The sequence below is a fragment of the Colobus angolensis genome, unplaced genomic scaffold (genome assembly GCF_000951035.1).
Source record: "Colobus angolensis palliatus isolate OR3802 unplaced genomic scaffold, Cang.pa_1.0 Scaffold117, whole genome shotgun sequence".
In the NCBI taxonomy this organism is placed as follows: domain Eukaryota; kingdom Metazoa; phylum Chordata; class Mammalia; order Primates; family Cercopithecidae; genus Colobus; species Colobus angolensis.
In genome coordinates, this window is record NW_012112808.1 from 6824195 (window position 1) to 6848329 (window position 24135).

At 41.5% G+C, this 24135-nt stretch overlaps 1 protein-coding gene across 1 annotated transcript in view; it reads left to right on the forward strand.

Moving 5' to 3' along the window:
- Window positions 1-24135, forward strand: part of CFAP61 (cilia and flagella associated protein 61) — a 294188-nt gene that overhangs the window by 219882 nt on the left and 50171 nt on the right. The window contains exons 23-25 of the mRNA XM_011963119.1: window positions 8349-8676; window positions 10030-10121; window positions 17539-17744. Coding sequence (XP_011818509.1) covers window positions 8349-8676; window positions 10030-10121; window positions 17539-17744 — 626 coding nt within the window. The remainder of the gene's footprint in view (window positions 1-8348; window positions 8677-10029; window positions 10122-17538; window positions 17745-24135) is intronic.

Here is a 24135-nt window from a genome sequence, read left to right on the forward strand (position 1 = left end):
GTGGGAGATTAGACATGGGAAGCGGCGAGTTCGGGGTAGGTATCTCTCATACTGTCTGCTTTGGGCAGCATCTGTCAGGGCATTAAGCATCTTTTGGTGGGGATGAATGTGTCCATCTTCTTCATGGTGGTCTTGGTGTTGTGGCTTGAATTACATCCCCCAGAAAGATATGTTGATATCCTGACCCCCAGTACCAGTGAACATGACCTTATTTGGAAATAGAACCTTGGTCGATGTAAGCAAGTACAGAGAAAGTCATCCTGGATCAAGGTGGGCCCTGAATCCAATGACTGGTGTCCTTAAATAGATTTGATGGCATACAGAGACACACAATGAAGAAAACCTCATGACAGTGGAGGCAGAGGTTGATGTGATGGCAGCTGCAAGTCATGGAATGGCAGGAATTGCTAGAAACCTCCAGGAAGTAGGAAGAGGCAGGGAAGGCTTCTTCCCTAGAGCCTCTGGAGGGAGTATGGTCCTGACAATACTTGGATTCTCCAGAACTGTGAGAGAATAAATTTCTCTTGTCTTGAGCTACTCAGTTTGTGGTACTTTATTACAGCAGCCCTAGGAAACTAAAGCAGGTGATATCACAGTGTATGTACCTACTAAAACTATGATTTTTATAACCAGAATCATACATTATATGCCATTTTTCTATTTGGCTTCATTTACTCAGCATAGTGATTTTGAGATTTCATATGGTTCCATGTATCAATAGTTCATTCTTTTTTATGGCTGAGTAGTAGTCCATTGTATGGATATATTGAGTTTTGTTTATTCATTTGCCTGCTATGTACATTCTGGTACATGTCTTTGTGTGGATAACATTTTTATTTCTCTTAGCTATAAGCCTAAAGAATGTCTAAATTCTTTGTAGGTGAATGTTGACCTTTTAAGAAGTCGCCATGTTGCTCTCCAAAGTAGCTATACCATTTTACATTTCCATCAGCAATGTATGGGAGTTCCAGATGGTCCACATTCTTGTCAGCACTTGGTATTGTCAATCTAATTTTAGCCACTCTTGTGGGTGTGACATGATGTGTCACTGTGTTTTTTTAATTTGTGCTTTCCTGACGATTAATTATGTTTGGCATCTTTTCATTTTTTTGGTAGCCATTAGTATTTCTCCTTTTTGTGAAGTGTTCAAGCTATTATAAATGTATTTAAAATTTTGAAATTTCCAATTGATCACTGCAAGTTTACAAAATGCAATTTACTTTGTGTATAAACATTGTAACTTGAAACTGCTAAATTCTCTTATTAGCTTTTGTAGTTTTTTAGGTCCATAAACATATCACGCAAATGGGGCAGTTTTACTACTTTTCTGATATTTAGGTCTTTTATTTCAGTTACTTGCTTTATTCTACTCACTAGGACCTACAGTGCAATGTTTAATAGAAGTAGAGGAAATAGACATTCTTGCCTTGTTCCATATCCCGGAGAGAACTTTCAGGCTTTCACTATTAAATATGAGAGAATTTGGCTGTGGATTTTTCTTTGGTGCTTTTTATCAGACTGAAGAAATAACCTTCCATTCCTAGTTTGTTTAGAGGTTTTATCATAAATGACTGTTGAATTTTGTTAAGTGAACTTTCCATATTTCTTAAAAAGAAATATGGAAATTTTCTTCTTAATTCTTTAATACACTGAATTACACTGATTGATTTTTTAAATCAATCAGTTTTTTTAAAAAAAAAACCTTAAATCTCTGGAATAAAACTTAATTGGTCATAATGCATTATCTTTCTGTATATTCTTAAATTTTACTTGCCAATATGTTTTAAGAATTTTAGAAACTGTTTTTTAACTATATTCATAAGGGATGTTGATCTATAATTTTCTATTTTAGTAATGTCCTTGTAAGGTTTTGGTGTTCAAGCTGTGTTGGCCTCATGCAAAAAATTTGGGCAATGTTCCCTCCTTATTTATTTTCTGAAAAGGTTTGTGCAAGATTGTTATTTTTTCTTTCTTGGATGTTTGACAGAATTAACCAGTGAAACAATCTGGGCATGGAGTTTATATTGTTGAAAGGCTTTTGATAACAAATTCATTTTTTTAACTAGATATAAGGCTACTCAAATTTTCTGCTTCTATAAATTTTTGTAAGTTGTAATTTTTAAGAAATTTGTCCATTTCATTTACATTTGTCAAATTTGTTTACATTAAGTTTTTCACATATTATTTTATTATCTATTTGATGTCTAGAATCTGTAGTAATAACCCCTCATTTATTTCTGAGATTGGTGAATTGTGTTCAGTCTCTCTGTCCCTCTCTCTGTTTGCTGCCAGTCTCTCTGTCTCTGACTCTCTCTTTCTCTCTCTCCCGCAGTGTAGATAGGGGTTTGTCAATATTATTGATCTTTTTCAATTAACCAGCTTTTGAGTATGTTAATTTTCTCTATTATCTGTCAGTTTTCTCCTCCATTGATTTCTGCTCTTAATTATTTTCTTCCTTCGTCTTGCTTTGGATTTACTTTACCCTTTTTTTTTCTAGTTCCTTAAGGTAGAGCCTTAAGTTGTTGATTTATATAAGCATTTCAGCTGTAAGTTTTCCATTCCCGCTTAGTTCAAAATATTTTCTAATCTCGCTGTGATTCTTTATTCAACCTTGGATTATTTAGAACTGCACTGTCTAATATTCAAATATTTAAAGTTTTCCTAAATATTATATTTTGAATTGATTTCTAGTGTAGCTGTTGTGATCAGAGAACAGTGTTTTGACATTTAGAGACAGGGACGGTGGCTCACACCTGTAATCCCAGCACGTTGGGAGGCCAAAGCGGGCAGATCATTTGAGGTCAGGAGTTCAAGACCAACCTGCCCAACGCGGTGAAACCCCATCTCTACTAAACATATGAAAATTAGCTGGGCATGGTGGTGCATGCCTGAAATCCCAGTTACTCGGGAGGCTGAGGCAGGAGAATCGCTTGAACCTAGGAGGTGGAGGTTGCAGTGAGCCCAGATGGCGCCACTGCACTCCAGCCTGGGCGACAAGGGTGAGACTTTGTCTCAAAAAAAAAAAAAAAAAAAATTTGAGAATTGTTTTATGTCCAAGCATATTGAATAACTTTGTGAACATATAAGGAATATGTATTATGTACTTGAGTTTAATGTTAGTTCAATATGGTTGATAGTGATGTTCGACACCGATCAGTCTTTACTGATATTTTTATCTCATTCTATTAATTGGTGAGAGAAGGGTATTACAATCTCTTACTATTATTTTGGAAGCTTCTGTTTTTCCTTTTAATACTTTTGATTTTTGCTTTATCTTTTTGGGGGCTCTGTTATTAAGCCCATGAGCACTTATAGTTGTTACATCTGCCTTGTGAATTGTGCCTTTTATCATTATGAGATGTCCTTCTTTATCTCTGATATTTAATAATATTCCTTATCTTAAGGTCCAGATTATCTGATATTAATATGACCATTCCATTCTTCTTATACTTGCTGTTTACATGATATATTTCCCATCCATTTACTTTCCACTTATCTGTGTCTTTGTGTCTGAAGTGTGTCTCTTGTAGGCATCATAAAGATTATATTGATGTTTTTAGTGCTGCATGACAAATTACCCCAAATTTAACAGCTTAAAACAACATCCCTGTACTAGTTTATAGCTCTATCAGTCAGAAATGCAGGCAAGGTGTGGCTGGCTTCTCTGCCTAGGGACCCTCAAGGCTAAAATCCAGGTACCAATCAGGCTGCATTCTCTCTGGAGCTTGAAGTCCTCTTCCAAGCTTATGTGATAGTAATAGAACTTAATTCCTTGCAGCTGAGGACAGGGGTCCCCACTTCCGTGCTGGTCCAGCCAGGGGCTACTTGCAGCTCGTAGAGGCCATTCATATTTCTTACCTCATGGCCCCTTCCATCTTACATCCAGCAACAGAGGATCTTACTCATGTCAAATTCCCTTCACATTTCAAATCCTTCTTCAGGAAAAGCCTGGTCCCTTTTAAAGGTTTACCTGATCAGGTCAGACCCACCAAGCATGATCTCCCTGTCTAAAGTCACATGTGCCATATAACATCACCTTATACTTTCACAGTTCACACTTGTAATTAAGGAAGAGGTGGGAATCTTGGACACCATCATAGACTTCTACTTACCACATGCTTTCTATCTTCTCTATCTCTGCATTTTATTTAAAGTACTTAGACCATTAATATTTATATCATTAATATATATTAATTTAATGATTTAATATATTAAATATTAAATTAATATATAATGTAGTCACTGATATGGTTAGATTTAGGTCTACCATTTTATTATTTGTTTACTGTTTGTTCCCTCTTCTTTCTTTTGTGTTCCCCCTTGCCTGCTTTCTTTAGGATTATTAGAGTGTTTTTTAGTAGTCTATTTCGATTGACTTTTTAACTATATCTTATTTTTTAGTGATTGCTCTGTGGATTGTAATACATATCAGCAATCTTTCATGTTCAATAGAGTTAATATTGTACCATTTCACATAAAATGTAAAAACCTTGCAGCGATGCAGTTCCTTCTCCCCATATTCTGGATGTCTATTTTGTTAATAGCCATCCTGTATATTACATCTACAAACACTGAAAAATCAGTAAGGCAATATTGTAATCTTTGTTTAAGGTCATTTGTATATTGGAGAATTAAAAAGAATAGTCTTTTATAGATACCCAGATATTTACTAATTTTCTTGTTCTATCTTCCTTTTTGAAAATCCAAGTCTCCCATCAGCCAAAACAACCTTCAGAGCATTTGTTGTATTGTAGGTCTGCTAAAAAGTAATTCTCTAGTTTTACTCCATCTGAAAATATATGTTGCTTTCATTCTTAACGTTTATTTTCACCAAATATAGAATTCTGGGCTTACAGGTTATTTTTTCCCAGCACTTTGAAGATGCTTTTCCACCATCTTCTGACATCCATGAATTTTAAATCTACAATCATCTAAAACATTCCCCTATATGTCGTTTTCCACTGGCTGCTTTCAAGTTTGCTCTTTATCCTTGGTTTTTAGCAATTTGATGCTGCGGGTATTCTGTGTTTATTATGTCTCTAAGCATTTTTTTTTTAATTTGTCTTGTTTGGGGTTCACTGAATTTCTCAAATCCATAAATTTATGATTTTCACTAAATTTTAACAAGTTATTGGCCATTCTTTCTTACCCCATTCTTCTCTCTTCTCTTTCTGGGATTCCAATTACATATCTGTTAAGAGTTTTTTTTGTATTGTTCCCTGAGGCTCTACGGCTCTGTTTATTTGTTTCAGTCTCTTTTTTCTCTTTCTCACTATTCTTCAAATTGGACAGTTTCTATTGATATAACTTCGAGTTCACTGACTCCTCTATCATCTCTATTTTCTATTAGGGCATAAGATGACTACAGCTCACTCTTTAAAAAAAAAAAAAAAAAGCCTCTAAATTGAGGCCAGACAGAGTGGCTCATGCCTATAATCCTAGCACTTTGGGAGGCCAAGGTGGGTGAATGGCTTGAACTCAGGAATTCAAGACCAGCCCTGGGCAACATAGTGAAGGCCATCTCTACAAAAAAATACCAAAAAAGTAGCCGGGTATGGTGGCAAGCACCTGTAGTTCCAGCTACATGGCGGGGGCTGAGGTGGAAGGATCCCTTGAACCCAGGAGGTCAAGGCTGCAGTGAGCCGAGATATTGCCACTGCCTTCCAACCTAGGTGACAAAGTGAGATCCTGTCTTAAAAAAAAGACTCTAAATTGAATACCTGTATGTGGAAATGGGGAAAAAAGGTAATTTAAAAAGCAAACTTTTTCAAAACCTCTAAAATTAGGGAAATTATCCCCATCCTGGTCATTTCTCCAAGTTTTTACTATAATACACAAGCTACCCAAACTTTTAAATACTAATAAGAATCCTCTTATATCAGAGTTTATAGTTATGATCAGTGGGAGGACTCATCTCAGAAGGTTATAGCACCAAGGCAGAAGCAGAACTCTCTTGAAATTGATGTTTTGTCCCCACATCAAAGCCTCTCCACATCCTGCCTGATAGTGGCGCCTCCAGGGTTCTTACTTAGCAGGTGGTCCAGCCTCCAGCCAGGTTAGGCTGCAGTGAAACTGGCTCTCAAGGCAGACTTCCCCATCTTGTTGGCATTCATCTCTCTAGTTAGATCATGAGCTCCATGCTTATGTTTTTCACCAGGACATTCTGGAGACCTTACACAGTGCCTGGCACAAGAAGTGTTTGTCTGAATGCATGAACGAATGAAGTGTATCAGACTACCAACTCCCACCCTTCTCCCTAGCTAACCAAGGAGTTTTGCTGTCCTTAATCAGAATTGTCAGTATAAGTAGTCTTGAAATATGTACTCAGAACATCAGTGTGGCCAGCCATTTCCACTTCCTGGTTGTACCTAATATGTATATTCCACTGGCATTACAGAAGCACATAGGCTGTATTTGCAAGGTCTGTAACTTCAAACACGTGTTCCTATTAACAACATTGGATTTGCTTATTTGGTTTTCAGTCTAGTCTACAGACTCCTGTGAAACCCTAAATGTAGCCAAAATTGTGAATGCCTACACCAAAAGCATATAAATAAACATTACTGCAATACTGGTAATCTTTAAAACCCAGAAAAACAAAAACTAGTATATTTAATGTGCTACTTAAATGAAAAGTAGGCTTAGTTAGAAAAAGAAAATTGGGTAGGTAGAAGAACTTCTGTGAGGATGCTGAAGAAGACTTCTGAACATTTTCAAGGGCTCAAGAGGTTGATGGCACTGATATTTGTAATTTAAGTTCGAATCAGATATCTTTCTATATATTTATCTGGGTAGGAAATCTATTTTTTATAGAGATTGGGAAAAAGAATGAGAAAGCAAAAAAGGAGTATAGGGAGACAGAAAGATTCAGAATCAGAGAGAGACTCAGAGAAATCTATTTTCCTGTGGCCACTGGGTGAGAGTTATAAGACAGAAAAAAAAGGAAAAGACTTGAAAGAAAGAAGCATCCTGGGATGGGATGAGACAACTGAGTGAATAAAGACAGGGCAAGGGCACAGAGTCTGTCTGCCTGAGGGAGGACCAAGGACATCATAGAGATGATGGATTTGAGTCCCACTGTCCAATAGAACCTTCTTCAAGATGGAAACAGGCTGTATCTTCGCTGCCCAGTATGGCAGCCACTAGCCACCTACAGCTATTGAGCACTTGAAATGGGCTGTTGCAACTGAGGAACCGAAGTTTTCATTGTATTTCACTTAAATTAATTTAGATGTAAATATTTGTAGCCCTGCATGACTAGTGGCTACCACAGGATCAGAAAGCTCCTGGAACCATTCATGGGTGTGGGGCAGTAATACTGAAGGGGCTGGCTACCTCTTGCCCAGGGACAGCTGATGTCTGTACAGAATGAAACAGTTGAGGCAGGTAAAGCAGGAATGTGATGGAAGTGGGGAGATGACCATCAGTATGGTTGGGACCCATGTCTTATGTTCAGTTTTTAGCATGCTTTTAATAAGCTGGCAGACTATTTTAGGTAAAAATAAAATCAATTGAACTTATTTCAATGGGTCCAACAACTAAAGACAAAAACAACTAACTTGCACTGCTTTAGTGACTTTCAACATCAGTGTGGAAGATGATGTCCAGATGAGCATAAGAAAGCATTGAAATTTGAGCACAGAATGGAGAGGTCATACACGTAATTTCTAAGGAGCATGCAAAGGGGTTGGTGGCCCCTCTACTTATGGCACCCTCACACGGTGCCTGGCATATGGTAGGTATGCCATCAGTATTTCTTGAATTAACCTCTGTCGTATGAGAGCAGGAAGCAACAAGGCAGGAACCCAGACCTAGTAGATACAGAGACTGATGAAGCACCCATCTTCTCTGGAGCATCATATAGGGACAAGCTTACTGGGTTTTAAAAGCTAGCAATGGACAGTCTGAAAACTGAAGACTGGATGAGGTCAACCCAAAAAGGAACCTGCAGAGACCCGAGTGTCAGACACAGGAAAGGGAAATGGATGGAGGCTGAGCTAGAGCTGTTCAAAATGTAGGAGCATGAGGGGAAGGCAGGGTCTGTACAAATGTAAACCCTCTTACGTGGAAAACCACTCACACTTGTGGGAGGTATTTCATCACCTGGCATCATTCTCTCCACTGGATGTCAAAATCGAGTGAATAAGAGTGACATTTGGGGATCTTAATGTGTTCTTCATACCCAAGATAATCTATCTCTCATACACACACAAACAACATGATAACAAACTTTTAGTATATGTATTTTTGTGCCCCAAATAATAAAATGCCCTGGAGACTCGTCACACTCTTGGGAAGGTAAAACGAAGAGTGATAACTGAATATTGCTGTAATTGTTCACTTCGTAGATGTTCTTCAGCTTCTGTGAGAAGAATGTGGATTATGAAACGTTTAAAGCCCTCAATGATACATGTCTTGTGTATGATGGTCGACTTGTGATTGATATCAACTTCCATACCAATGACAAAGCCATCAGAGCTGCTGGCTCCCTCACCAAATTCTCCAATAGATACTACTCAAATGAGTGGACTCACAGCAACTTCAGTTCCAAAGAAATTGGCTTTCAGCTGGCAGCAGCTATGCTACATCTCTTTGATCCAACCCTTGAGCCTGTGACCGAGCCGCCAGCTGATCTTGACCGGCTCATCCCCATGTACAAGGGAGCCAAGATTCAAGGTATACGAGTAGGCTTCCTTCTCCTTGATGAAGCCACCGATTAGGTAGGGGTCAGCAGTCAGGCCAGCCCTCCAGGTTTCTCTTAGGCTTGGGGAAAAGGCTCCTCTATATCTCAGTGGGTTGCCACAGAGACAGAGAAAGGGTCTATCTAATTTCTAAAGCATTTATTACAAACCCAGAATTATTGTTATTATGATTCCTTGCATTTGAACATTTATTATGGACCACATCCTAAATGGGGTTCCCATTTTACAGATAAGAAAACAGACAAGGGAATGATTATTAACTTGTCTGGATATCTCACAGCTGGAAAGTGATGGTTTTCCCTGACATCTTACCCAAAACTTCCATTCTCACTGTAAGTTCAGAGATAAGGAGACTCTTCCAGGCAGCCAGGCCTCAGCCTGCTCTGGTATGGATAAGCTTAACCATTTGCAGCTGTAAAGCAGTGCACTTTTATCCCGTAAACCTTTTTGGCCCCTAGGGAGAAGATGACTTCATGAGTAATGCAGGATTCCTTCACTATTAGGGTATGAGAAATACCTTTGAAAATGGTGTTTCTGAATGTTGTGGACCTTTTACCAGAAAAATGCACATATTTACAGAATTCCGTGTTCACTTCCTGGAGGTTTATGGATAAACCCACAAAGCTGTACATAGATCCTCAGGGTGTCCATGAAACCCAGTCCAGTCAATGGAATGTCAGATTACAGAAATGAAAGCCCCACATTCCATCCTTGACTTCCTCTTCCTAACTAGGCAGCCCCACAAGGTCTTGCTCTGCTTCTCTCTCTGGATAAGACCTGAGGGAAGGTGGTGGCTGTGGGCAGGCAAGAGAAGGGAGGGCTGTCAGAACCAGAGCTGGCATAGGTCCAGACCTCAGGGACAAGCCAACATATTAAGAATTCGATAATGACAGTTTCTAAAACATTGAACAAAGAACTTTGTTGATTGTCCTAATTAAATTCAATTTTTTAATATTTTGGAGAAGTGATGAGGAACAGGAATGCTATTTGCAACAATTTAAAGCTTCTAAAGGTCTTGATCTGGTTTTGGCAGATACAGATTAGAGGGCGGGGAGCTACGGATAATCACAGGATACACAAGATCGGCTTGGCATGTCCTGGAGCATTGGTGGCTACATTATGATATATCATGTCACATTCACATCAATTTGGTTAAATAAATGTCAGCCACCCCTGGGAGTTCCTTGCTGTTGGCGATACTTTAGTGTGAAAGTTTGAGGAGCATACACCACTGCAGGCATCTGTTTGTCCTGTGATGAAAATGTGAGCTCTGTTACTCACCTCATTAACAATTCATTTGAAATGGAAAATTTGCCATCTCTTCTAGGGGGCATTCTTCCTGGGTCTTACCACTATCTGCATGTTGCCAAGCCTGCCATTCCTGTTCCCTTGGAGGTACAAATGGCACAGCCTAATTATGTAAGTATTATTTCTGAATTTCATTTTACTTTCAAATACAAAACTTGGTTTATAAGAGGATGAAATTCTTTACTTGGAGTCTTTACTGTAATGTGTTGGTTCACGCATCAGAAGTCCATTGGGGTAATCGTCCCCCTAGATGGCCCTCAGTGACTCTCGTGACTTGGTCTTCATGTCCTTGTGTGGCCCCTCCCGCACTGAGTAGGGGCTGACCTGTGTAGCCAAGAGGATACTGGGGAAATGACTCTGTGACTTCCAAGGTCAGGTCAGATCAAGAAAGATACTACAGCTTCCAGCTTGCACACTTCTAGATGACTTGCTGCCATGCTGTGGGGACCCGTTTAGAGAGGTCCACGTGGCAAGGAATTGAGGGTTCCTGCACCAGCCATGATCAGTTTGCCAGGCAGATGAGCGTGCCACCTTGGAAGTGGATCCTCCAGCCTCATTCACGCCTTCAGGTGACTGCAGCCCCAGCCAACATCTTGACTGAAAACTTATGAAAGACCTTGAGCCAGAATCCCCTAGCCAAGCCACTTTCAGCTTCTGACTCCCAGAGACCGTGAGAAGATAAAAATGTACTGTTGTTTTACACCATTACTTTTTTAAATAGACTTTATTTTTTAGAGCTATTTTGGTTTCATAACAAAACTGAGCAGAGGTAGAAAGATTTCCCATATAACCCCAATGCTTCAACAGACATATAGCCTCCCCCACTATCAACATCCCCCACCAGTGATATATTTCTTACAATTAATAAACCTACACTGACACATTATTATCAACCAGAGCCCACAGTTGACATTAGGGTTCACTCTTGGTTTTGTACATTCTGTGGGTTTGGACAAATGTATAATGACACATATCCACCATTACAGGATCATACAGAGCAGCTTCACTGCCCTAAGAACCCCCTGTGCACTGCCTGTTTGTCCCTTCCTCTGTCCTAAGGCCTGGCAACTACTGATCTTTTTACTGTCTCAGTCACTTTGTCTTTTCCAGAATGTCATATAGTTGGAATCATACAGCCTATAGTCTTTTCAGGTTGGCTTCTTTCACTTAGCACTATCCATTTAAGCTTCCTCTGTATCTTTTCATGGCTTCATAGCTTGTCTCTTTTTGGCACTGAATGATCCTCTGTTGTCTGGATGTATCGGTTTATTTATCCATTCACCTACTGAAGGACGTTAAGCCTCTACGTTTTGAGGCAACCTCTGATGCATCGATAGATAACTGAAATATCCACTTTCATGTCAATGGAGCAGGTAGATTGCTTAGCATCTGGAATGGCCATGGAGACCCCACTGTTTTCCTCCCCTCCAGGAAAAACAGAAGCTGTGCAGCTGGGAATTCCCCTGTTTAAAGGACACAGGTGGTTGGTCAGTTGAAGAGCTCCTCTAATGAGATTCTCTGACCCGTGGTCCCAGCCCAGTGTGTGTTGTCATCTAGGGGCTTCCTTTTGGATATGTCACATTTGATTTTTAGTCAATGAGGCAGACTGGAAGCTGTCTACTTAATTTCCATTCCCATTTTCTTCTCCTGGATATTTTTGAGGGTAAACAATATGACCAACCTAAATTAAACACATTTCCCACATTTCCTCAAGGACAGGGTCAGCCATGTGGCAGGTTCTGACCAATGAGATGCAAGTAGAAGCTCTTGGAAAATTCCTTAAATGGGGGCCTACTCAAATGGCACAGGCTACGGGCTCTTCACCCTTCAGGAAGTCTCAATCCCAGCTATTCCATTTCCTTCCCATGGACCTTGAACAAGTTCTTCAACGTCTCTGCATTTCTGGGGAGCATATATAAAGTAACATTGTCTGGAACAAAACAGGCAGCCAGTAAGTGATGTAGATGGCTGTTTTAATCATTATTCCAGATAAATAATGAAACCCAGTTCTTCCAGGAAAAGGGTAGATGCTGTATGTTTAAAACTTATTTCCCTTTGCCCTTTCCCAGATTCTTTTAGTTGTCCTGTACACATGATCTGATGCAAAATTTTCTTATAATACAGGAAACCATAAGATCATAATAGTGTTCCAGTTTCTACTGCTGTATAAAAAACACTTAGTGGCATGGAGCAGCCATTTGATCCTGCTCACAGATCCTGTGAGTCAGGAATTTGGACAGGGCACAGTGGGCACAGCTTGTCTCTGCTTCACACTATCCAGAGCCTTAGATGGGAAGACTAGAGGGTTAGATCAATGATCCGGATCATCTGAAGGCTCGTTTATTAAATCTGAAGGCTTGTTATTCAGCTGGGCTGGGATGACTCAAGGACCGGAAGTGCTCACCACGGCCTCCCGACCTGGGCTGTCCTCAAGTGCCTGGGCTTCCTCACAGTATGGTGGCCTCAGAGTAGCCAGACTGCTCACGTGGTGGCTCTGGGCTCCAAGTGCAAGTGTTGGTACTAGCAAGTTGGAAGTTGCATTGCCTTCTATGACCCACCCTCAAAAGTCACACAGCCTCACTTCTCCCACCCTCTCTGTTGGAGCAGTCACAACAACCACCGAGATTCAAGGAGTGGGGGATAGAGAATCCATCTCTCAAGACAGACAGTGTCAAGGTCATATTGCAGGACAGTGTGTGGGATGGGGAGACTGTCATGGCCATCTTTGGAAAGTACAGTCTGCCACCAATGAGGTGGGGCATGAGGTAAATAGGATAAAGCCCAGAGTATTCACAGGCTAAGCACTTTGATCATCACAGATAAATAACTCGAGTCTGATATGCACAAGAGCTAGAACATATTGGACTTGGTTCCAGCCAGAACCAGATTCTTCTTCAAGGACAGTGCATGATTTCCTGCATGCGGCATCGTTTATTTATGAGCCACTGGCTCTCTCTAAATAAAGTCAGAGGAGGAGCCAAAAGGGGTTTTTAGATAATGAGAGTTTTAATAAGAGTGCAACTTAAATAGATTCTTTGGCTGGTGCTATGACAGTATGTGAACAGGACCCCTGACTTTAATTAACCATTTTGCCAGGTGGGCCTCCTTTTTAATTAGTACAGAAGATCTAAACAGATTTTTTTTTCCATTTTATTATCCAAGAAAGAAAAAATGTAGGATGGCTCCATGGCAATCTTTTGGGATTGGAATTAATTTGATTAAGTGAAATTGTTGCCAAAATGGTCAGGCAGTCACCTAAATATAGCCAATTGATCAAGAATGGAGCCCATTGAACAATATTTCACCAGAGAAACTGAATTACTATTCATACACTAGATGTAGCACAGACAAATCTTATCAGATTTTTATGGTGCTCACTAATTAGAATATTTAAGTCGGAAGATACTGTAGTAATTCATGAGCTCTTTGAGAGGTAACCTGACAAAAGGAAGAAAGGGGACCCCAAGTCGTCTACATAATAAACTAATTTACAGATTCCAGTCCACATGCTTTGTTGGCGTATATACCACGGAATAAAGAAATTTGTCACAACAAATTCTGCCTTGGATACCATCAAATTTAAAATTGTGTGTTCATCGTGAGAGCTGGGAACTTGATTTCTCGAACACCACGTCTGATTAGTCCTGTGTCTTCCATTTGGCATGAATTCCAGAGCCATTTTCCAACCTTTGTCAAATTCATAAAGGAACTCCAAAGGATAATTGTATTCAGGGAAAAAAGAAGAAGAAAAGCCATATCAAAATCAGTGACTCCATCAAAATCTTAAATTTAATATCCAAATTTTTAAACAATGTACTCATATGCTTAAAATAGGGGAAGACGCGACACATACCCTACCAAATTGGAAGGTTGTGAAGTAATCGTCCTGACCCCAGAACCCTGCACCATGTGGGCAGGGCTGGGAGGTGCCCTACGGCATCACTTAGTGGAGCAGCTTTCTATGAGCAATTACAGGAAGAGTTCTGGGCTTCACTGGGTTGTCCCGTTCTGTCAGCGACTGTGAAGAGGAATGGCCTGCACTACAAGGGTAATTTGTGTCTGAGAAACCCCTGTATGAGTGAATCGTATTGAACATGAATACAGCATATTTTGATGGACTGTCAGTTCCCAGATGGACCCTCCAGTGAGGCTAACGTAGTGCCAGATCTCTTTCAAATGGACACTGTTCCTTCCAAAGTTAAGATCAGCCATCAGTGCAACCTCCTCATCACTTTCTCTAGTGTAGCTGCTTCTGGACTCTAAGCCGTAATTTCTGTAAGGCACCGTATGTCTGCTAGGATTATGCAGACAAAACTTATGGAGGAGGCCAAAAGATGATAATGCAGTCTTTACATTTCAAAATAAGACCAAAAAATGCAACAAGTCCATAACAAAAAAATCATTAAAAATGATGCTGAAGATAGACTCTCAAGGAACAGGATGACATTTAAGGGCGCAAGATGCTCAGATTCTCACTGCTGTCAGTCTGCAGCCTGCAGGGCTCCTCGAGGGCTTGTCAAGTCACTGCCAACTAAGTGACTGTGACCCTCATCTTGAGGTGCACAGCCTCGGCCACGTACGTGGAATCCAAGTCAGCCCTCCTAAACACAAAGAAGTCCTTGTAAGGTGAAGGTGGGGGATTTAGTAAGACTATTGGTGAAGTCAAGATTTGTTAACCACATGGGTGGATGTCAAGGTGTGCCCCTTTGACACCAGGGCCCCCTTTTTTAAACACTTCAAACAATTCAACCTAAAAGGAGGAGGAGGCTTGGGAAAGCCTAGCAGATAAAACTGCCAGAGTCTGTGGTGCCTCCTCTCCCAGACGCCAGCCTTACTGCCATGGTGCAGGAGCCGCCCCTCCTCAGAATTTACCTGCGATTTTCCAGCTTTTTCACCAATCATCCCTTACTGTGATGGGGACATGTACCCCTGGGTTCCAGAAGCCAAACCTAAAGCTGCTGTTTCCAAACTCAAATGGTCTTTCAAGTCTTGTGTTTAATTTAGAAATACATGTGGAGGTCACATTCTTCACTGTCTATAGATCTACATATATTTTAATTCTGAAATACTGCTGAATATCCTGGACCATCAGTTAAAGTTGACACCAGAGGTTATTCTGTGAGGTCAAGTGCCCCCACCCCCACCCCATGCAATGGTGTGAGTCATTGCTCAGATTGCAAAGTCGGGACTTGAGGAAACACCCAGGAATGAGCAAAGCCCATGAGGCATCCAGGCCTAGAGAGATGCCTATGGCAAGAGCTGAGGGCAAGGGATGGGCAGGGGAGACCAGGCCCCTGCAGCCAGAGGCTCAGTCCTGGCTTTTTCCAAACTCTTCTCCAGAGGAACCTGCCCTTCCACACCAACTCCTGCCTGGAGTCGGCCTGCTTTCTTCCTTCCTTCCTTCCTTCCTTCCTGCCTTCCTGCCTTCCCGCCTTCCCTTCCTCCCTCCCTCCCTCCTTCCTTTCTTCCCTTCCCTTCCTCCCTCCCTTCTTTACATCTTTCCTTCCTTCCTCCTTCCCTCCATCCTTCCTTCCCTTCCTCCTTCCCTCCCTCTCTTCTTTCTTCTTCCCTCCCTCCCTCCTTCCTTCCTCCCTTCCTTCTTTACTTACCCTTCCTCCTTCCCTCCCTCCTTCTTTCCTTCCTCTCTTCCTCCCTCCCTCCTTCCTTTCTTCATTTCTCCCTTCCTTCCCTTCCTTCCCTTCCTTCCTTCTTTCCTTCCTCTCTTCCTCCCTCCCTCCTTCCTTTCTTCATTTCTCCCTTCCTTCCCTTCCTTCCTTCCCTCCCTCCTTCCCTCCTTCCTTCCTTTATTCCTCCCTCCCTCCTTCCTTCCTTCCTTTCTCCCTTCCTTCCTTCCTCCCTCCCTCCCTCAATTCGTTCATCAAAAAGTCTAGTTCCTTGCCATGCCACAGCCTGATTATTTGAAAATAATTTTCCCTCATTTTAGAAGTAATGATCATTTTCAAAAAATTAGAAACTGCATATAGTCAAATGACTATAAGGATAAACAATAAAAATTACCCAGTCTCCCAACCACAGAAAGTGACCATTAACATTTTGTGAAAATGTTGACACAAAACAAATGAAATGGTGCTGTGCATTTTTGTGAACTGCTTCTAAAGTATAAAACGTACTGTGAACATATCTCTCCCTGTTATGAAATGTATTTCAACACTGTTCTTTTTTAATGCATTGCCCTCCATTGTGGGCAGGCCATTGTTTTTTGGATAATATCTTAATAAGTTTGGATTTTTGAAGTACTTTGTTATGGTGGTAGATTTCCCATCTATCCATCCATTTCTATAAACAAAGGACCACTTCCATCTCCCTTGAAACACCATCCCCCAACCCCATTTGCTCCTTCCGCACCCCCAAATGCCCAACCTCTCACACACACACCTGGGGGTGGCCCAGAACTCACCTGTCGTGCCTCCTGTATATCTCACCTTGTACCTTTATAGTTGGCTGAGTCCCCTCAGGACTTTGCCGTGTGATACCCAAACACCCACCAGTTGCCTGTATTTATTTAAAAGTTGAACTGTCCTTGTTTAGACAAAATCCCCAGGTGATGTCCAGGACTAAGTAAATGTTTGGGATCCAGGCAGTTCAAATTGCCTTGGATTTCTAAATGCCACATTCAAGTTCAGAAGAGAAGCTTAAATCTATATGCACTCAAAGAACATTTATTGAGCGTTACTGTGTACTAAGGTCAGAGTCTAGGGCCAAAGGGAAGGTTCCGTTCCCGCCCCCACCCACCCCGACAAAACTCATGTTTGTCCACAGAATCTTCCCACTGCCTGAGCCAGTGGGGAGGCATCTGCAGCTGAAATAGAAAAAGTCATTGTGGCATGGAATTGGAGCAGCATCTATCCTTGTCACTTGGGCTCATGTGGCAGTTGGAGCTGGTTTCTACAGGGCAGAAAGTCACAAATCCACACCTTTAACAATGTATAAACTAGAAAGCCACCTGCAGAATGTGTATGTGCATCTCCCATAGCCTTGAACCTTCTTCCTGGGAACAGACCTTTTCAAACGACTGACCCTGCCCAATCCCCGCCATCAGGCATGGCCTTTTACTTCTTTCTTTTGTTCAAGTAATCTTGAAAATAACTGACATTATTTCTGGTCAGTTTTGACTAGGAGGTTTTTCTCAAAATGATGCTGTGAAAGCAAAGAAATTTAACAGGGTTAAAACACCTCAGAGGAGAGAAGAAACCCAGTTCCACTTATTAGCTGGGCGTACAGTGTTAGTAAAGGATTGGTTGTAACCTAGCAACTAGTTTAGAAACACGGAACAAGGCAATCACAGTTTAAAATATCCCGAGGAACATTTAGTCACTGAGTCCAAGTATGTGATTTCTGACACACTGTTACCTTCTGCCGTGTTTAGTCAGTATCTATTACTGTTATTTGCAACAAGGGATAAGATATAACCTGTCTGTTATATTTGAAAAATAAATTGCTATGATAAACTTCCCAAAATCCAGAAATGTTTCTAATGTTGCTTTTCTGGTCCACATCTCTCCTCCAGGGTTTAGAAATAGTAACCGGCAGTGCGAAAAATGGGACTTACTTCCGAATTCATATTAACGAGTATAAAATGGTGGAAACCATCACGTGCCTTTCTAGGGAGCCCTTCCCCGCCTCCAACTACATCTGCTTGTTTGGCCAGCACGAGCAACTCCTCAACAACCTGTGTGCTCGGTACGATGAAAACCTGATCACAGATCTCTATAGGTAAGTCGGACATTGCATTTGACTACAGGAAAATACAAATATATATAATGTCTTGGGAATGAGGGACGTGTGTTGTGATGCATCCGAGAGCGAAACAGGAATCCCGGAGAGAAGCTGAGTGGCAGATTTCGTTCTGAAGAAGAACACCTGACGTTCATGTGGACTGGGGAGCAGAGAGTCACGGGGTGTGTCCACACATGGCCCCCATGGCCATACCAGGGCCTGGACCCCAGGTGCAACCAAGCCCACCATGAACAGGCTTGGAGGAGATGATATTCAAGTCCCTTCCCACACAGGACTGCTAAGAGCAGTGGTCAGAAATGTAGGAGGTTGATTTGGGAACAGCATGTGGAAGGGTCTGATCCTGATGGGACTCCATGATCATGGGACAGGTGTTTGTGACCCTAGCCTTCCTCCTCATGCCATGTGTTCAGGCAGGCTCAGAGCGGCCATTTGTCCAGCGTATTGGTAAGGGAATTCCCACACTGACAGGTGGGTTAGACTTGAAACCTTTGTCATTTCAAACTCTGAAGACACACTTCATTCTATCCATTAGGAAGGAATGGAAGTTCCAGGTGGAAAGCTCCTTCTGAATGTAGCTTGCTGCTTAGCAAAGTTAGGAGACTTTCCCTATTCACAAAGCACGGTGATGCAGAGCCAGCACCAGAGACGATGTGGAATGAAAACCATGCAGTTTCAGTGTTCTTGACACCCATAGAAGCAACTGCCAGGATTGCCATCAATCTCTCTTGCCTCTTAAAAATTTTTTAAATTGTAGAATGCATCATACAAACAAAAAAGTATGTGAAATATGTATGGACACTTAAAAGTACTGGAAATCTATGGGCCCACTGCGTATGTTAAGAAATAATTCCTTACATTAGCAGTCAGGAAGTCCCTCTCTGATTACAGCCCTCCCCCATCTTCTTGGAGGTAGCCACTGTCCTGAAGTTTGAGTTTGTCATTCTGTTGCCTATAAAGCAAGGATCAGTGAACTTCTTCTATAAGGGGCAGATATAGCCTCAGTTGCAAGTACTCAACCCAGCCCTTGTAGTGAGAAAGAAGCCATGATGATGTGTAAACAAATGGACACAGCTGCATCCCAAGAAAGCTTCATTCACCAAAATGGGCATTGGGCTGGATTTGCCCATAGTCATAGTTTGTCAACCCTTGTTTTAAAGACGTGTACATAGACACATGTGATTTCCTAAATAATATATTAATTTGCCGTGCCTACTTCTGACTCAGGTTTATGGCATACCAAAGAAAGCGAGCATTCTGCTTAGCACGGTGTTTGTAAGAAGCATCCAGGATGATGTCCGTAGCTGTGGTTTGATTGTTCTCCCTGCTGTGTGGTGTTCCATCATATAATGGTCACGATTCAGTCATGGCTTTTCCTGTTGACTGTATTTACACTGGTTCCAGTTCAGGACCATTACAAGCGGACGTTGTGGACACTGTGGACGTATGTCATGTGCAGAATCTCTCTGAGATATCCCAGCCCTAGAACCACTGGGTCACAGGACATGCATATCTTCAACTTTACTAGTTGATGCCCAAATGTTTCCCAAGTACGGTCACGTGCCGCATAAAGACGTTCCAGTGAACAGTGGGTCACACGTGTAATTGTAGTGCCATAAGATATTAACGAAGCTGAAAAATTTCCATCTCCAAGGGCCACATTCCTGTCACCTAGCACAACACATGACTCACGTGTTTGTGGGGATGCTGGGTCAACAAACTTACTGTGCTACCCAGTTGGTATAAAAGTATAGCACACAGTTATGTCCAGTGCAGAATACTCACTGATGATAATAAATGACCATGTTACAGGCTTGTGTATTTACTATACTATACATTTTATCATTATTTTTGAGTGTATGCCTTCTACTTATGAAAAAAAGTTAACTCTAAATCAGTCTCAGACAGGTCCTTCGGGGGGTATTCAGAAGGCATTATTGTCCCAGGAGATGGCAGCTCCATGTGTGTTATTGCCCTGAAGCCCTTCCAGTGGGACAAGAGGCAGAAGTGGAAGACAGTGATATTGATGATCCTGACCCTGCAGGCCTAGGCTAATGTGTGTGTTTGTGTCTTGGTTTTTAACAAAAAGTTTAAATAGTAAAAAATAAAATAAAAAATTTTGTAAATAAGGACATAGAGAAATATTTGCATATAGCTATACAGTGTGCTTATGGGGTTCCTTTTTTCTTCTTCTTCTTTTTTTTGAGATGGAGTCTCTCTCTGTTGCCCAGGCTGGAGTGCAGTGGCATGACCTTGGCTCACTGAAGCCTATGCCTCCCAGGTTCAAGCAATTCCCCTACCTCAACCTCCCAAGTAGCTGGGATTACAGGCATGTGCTACTGCACCCAGTTTATTTTTGCATTTTTAGTAGATACAGGGTTGCACCATGTTGGCCAGGCTGGTCTCGAATTCCCAACCTCAGGTGATCCACCTGCCTTGGCCTCCCAAAATGCTGGGATTACAGGCGTGAGCCACCATGCCTGGCCTTGTGCTTGTGTTTTTGTTGTTGTTGTTTGTTTGTTTGTTTGTTTGTTTTTTGAGATGGAGTCTTGCTCTGTCGCCCAGGCTGGAGTGTGTAATCTCGGCTTACTGCAAGCTCCGCCTCTCAGGTTCACGCCATTCTCCTGCCTCAGCCTCCCAAGTAGCTGGGACTACAGGTGCCCACCACCATGCCCAGCTAATTTTTTGTATTTTTAGTAGAGACGGAGTTTCACTGTGTTAGCCAGGATGGTCTTGATCTCCTGACCTTGTGATCCACCTGCCTCAGCCTCCCAAAGTGCTGGGATTACAGGCGTGAGCCACCGTGCCTGGCCATGCTTGTGTTTTAAGCTAAATGTTATTATTATAAAAGAGTCAAAAAGTTGAAATGAAATAAGATTATAAGGTAAAAAGGGTAAGCAAAGGTTAACTTATTATTAAAGAATAATAAAGATTGAGAAACTTGTTTCTATAAATTTAGTGTAGACTCAGTATTGTATGGTAATGTCCCAGGCCTTCACACTCACTCACCAGTAGCTCACTAACTGCCCTAGAGCAACTTCCAGTCCTGTAAGCTCCATTCACGGGAAGTACCCTATACAGGTATACCCTTTTTAAATGTTTTATGCCATATTTCACTTTTCTATGTTTAGATACACAAACACTTACTATGGAGTTACAATTGCCTACAGTATTCGGTATAGAAACCTGTAGAAGTTTGTAACCTAGGAGCAACAGGGGCATATAGGCCAGGTGTGTAGTAGTAGACTAGACTGTCCATGTTTGTGTAAGTGCACTCTAGGATGGTTGCCAGCAATGTGTTTCTCAGGACCTATTCCCGTCGTTGAGTGACACATGGCTGTCATATTTATTTAAATTTCCCCCAGCAGTGAATGAGAGAGCACCTCTTGCTCCACAGATCTGCCAAGCCTTGGTACTGTTAGACTTTTAAATTTGGCCAGTCCAGTAGCATACAAAGGTATCCTCCTAGGGCTTTAATGTGCTTTTCCCCACTTAATGATGCAGTTAGCTGCCTTTTCATTTGTTCATGGGCCATTTGTGGTAGTTTCTGTGAAATTCCAATTCATGATATTTGTCCATGGAGCGGGGGTGTCTTCTCATTATTACTTCACAGAAGTTATTTATCAACAAACGGGATACAAACTTGTGTTGGTTATATATTTTTAACCAACTTTGAGGCTTGTCTTTTTACTTTCTTTATGATGTCAACAATATTCCTAATTTAATAGAATTCTTGTCTTCTTCAAGAGCGTCTTGGGTATTTTTGTCCTTTCATTCTTCTAATAGTTTTATAATCAACTTGTCAAGATCCATGAAAAGCCCCATTGGATTTGATAGGAAATGCATTAAATCTTAGATCAATTAGGCAGGAATCGACATCTTTGATATTGAGTCCAATATTATAACATAGTATAGCTCTCAATTTAGGTATTCTTTAATGTCTTTCAATAAAGGTTTATCATTTTATCCATGAATGGCTTGTGCAACTTTTGTTGGATATGATCCAAGATGCTTTATATTGTTCTTTCTGTTATAAATGTCATTTTTTATGAATTGATGCTTGTGTATAGAGATGAACTAACTTTAGTATGGTTCTGTATTCTGAAAGTTTTGAACAATTTACCTGTAGATTTTTAGATTTTCCAAGTAGAAAAATTATGTCATCCGCAAATAGTGACAGCTTTGTTTCTTCTTTTCCAACTTTTATAATATTTATTTCCTTTCTTGCCTTACTGCACTGACTAAGATTTGTAATTAAAAGATTGGCCGGGTGAGGTGGCTCACACCTGTAATCCCAGCACTTTGGGAGGCCGAGGCGTGCAGATCACCTGAGATCAGGAGTTTGAGACTAGCCTGGCCAACATGGGGAAACCCTGTCTCTACTAAAAATATGAAAATTAGCCAGACGTAGTGGCTCACATTTGTAATCCCAGCTGTCTGAGAGGTTGAGGCATGAGAATCACTTGAACCTGGGAGGCGGAGGTTGCAGTGAGCCGAGATGGTTCCACTGCACTCCAACCTGGGCAACAGAGTGAATTTGTGTCTCAAAACTAAAACTAAAAATAAAAAGTAGGAGTAGCGAGGGATGATGCCCTTGCCCCATTCTTAATCTGAAAGGGAAAGGGTTCAAAATTAAGTGTTTAATAGTTGTCATATGTATATTTTTATAGATGTCCTTTATCAGATTAAGAAAGTTCCTTTTGATTACTGGTTTTCTAAGCGTTCTTATCATGAATGGATTTTTATTTTTATTTTTCAGAAAGAGTACTTAGTCCCTGAAACGTTTTACGTGTAAGGATGTCTTCCTAATGCTTTCAAATATAACCTACATTTTGATAAGTATCAAAATTTAAAATCATGAGCTTTCCCTCCTCCTTGTAGGCTTGCTCCAATACTTATTTTTAATAATGAAAACCACAAGTATTTTTAAAATGAATTCATTTGCTCCTTCACTTATATATAGGATTTTATTATCGTGGTAAACCTTGCCCAAAATATTTGAGTTAGGGGAGAATCAGTTGTTTGTTACAGAAAGATTTTGGTTGGTGGGGAATGATATGCTAAGACTTTCTGGGAAAAAAAAAAAAATTTCACATTTGACCATATTCAAAGCCCTACCTATTTTGTTTCTCCCTAAATAGAAGGTGATTCTGAAACAGACTTGGTGAGTTTGAGACTATTACAGGGAGTGCCACTGTTAACTGACAAGAGTAATAATTTCAAAAGTTAATTTGATTTGTGACGAGTGTTTGGGATGGCAAGACGGGGTGACACCGGCTATCAGGAAGGGCCAATGGACATCTTTCAGAAAGGAGCAAGGACAGGAAGATGGCCGCCCGTCATTTCTAAGTAAGGTTCTGAGAGCACCGCTGTGCCTTGTCAGTCACTCCAGGCGGGTGTTAGCGGGTACGTGCAGCTGCGGCCACATTCTTTTCAAGTGCCATGAAATGCTGCCAGGTCCTAGTGCTAATTTTTGGACCAGCACTCCTGCCCTGTCTGTTGTCAGATCGACTGGCAAGGCTCTTTCCAAGCAGGGTGAATGGTTGAGCTGATTTTGGCCGCGATATGATTACCGATTGTTTTCCTGACCTTGGCAGTAGCAGCAACCTCTCTTGTTCAGACCAGGCACGTTTCATTTGCGCACTTCCATCCACCACGGCTGGGGCACCTTCCTCAGTGCTCGCTGCTGCCGGGAGGGCTGACGGTTAACCAGCCGTATTGTTGTTCTGCAAGTCAGGCATGACTTCAGTATCAGTTCCTCTCCACATTCAGAGAAATCCATCGGATCCCTCCTCTCCTCTTCCCCCTATCTATTCTCACTCCATCGAGGGCCAAAACAGCGCAGGCACTAGCTGTGCCAATGGGAACGGTGGCAGCCCTGCGGGTCAGATGTTGCTGTGGTAGCCGAGGCCTCCCGGGCAGACCCTGGCTGCCTGCGAGGGGCTCACTTGGAACCATATGGGGACACAAGGTGGCGGCCGAGCCGTCAGCCGCCATGATGCACAGGCAGACAGCTGTCACGGGACCACGGTAAGCAAAGGGTCTGCGGCCCAGGCTGGCTTGGATTCCACCTATATTTTATTCTTTGTTTTTATCTCTGAGTGCCAGTACAAACCATTGGCACTGAATAGAGTGAGAGAACTAATCCATTGGTGACTCTGTGTGTGTGCGTGTTTTGTGTGTGTGTGTGTGTGTGTGTGTGAGAGAGAGAGAGAGAGAGAGAATTTGATCAGTTGATTGATTTACTACTTTCGAAAAAGAATAGAGCCAATTTTATATTGTTTGTTGCTTTCTGAACCAACCAACATTTAAAGTCACACAAATATGTTACTAAAAATCTTCCTTTTCCCAATCTTCCCCTTAAAAGCAT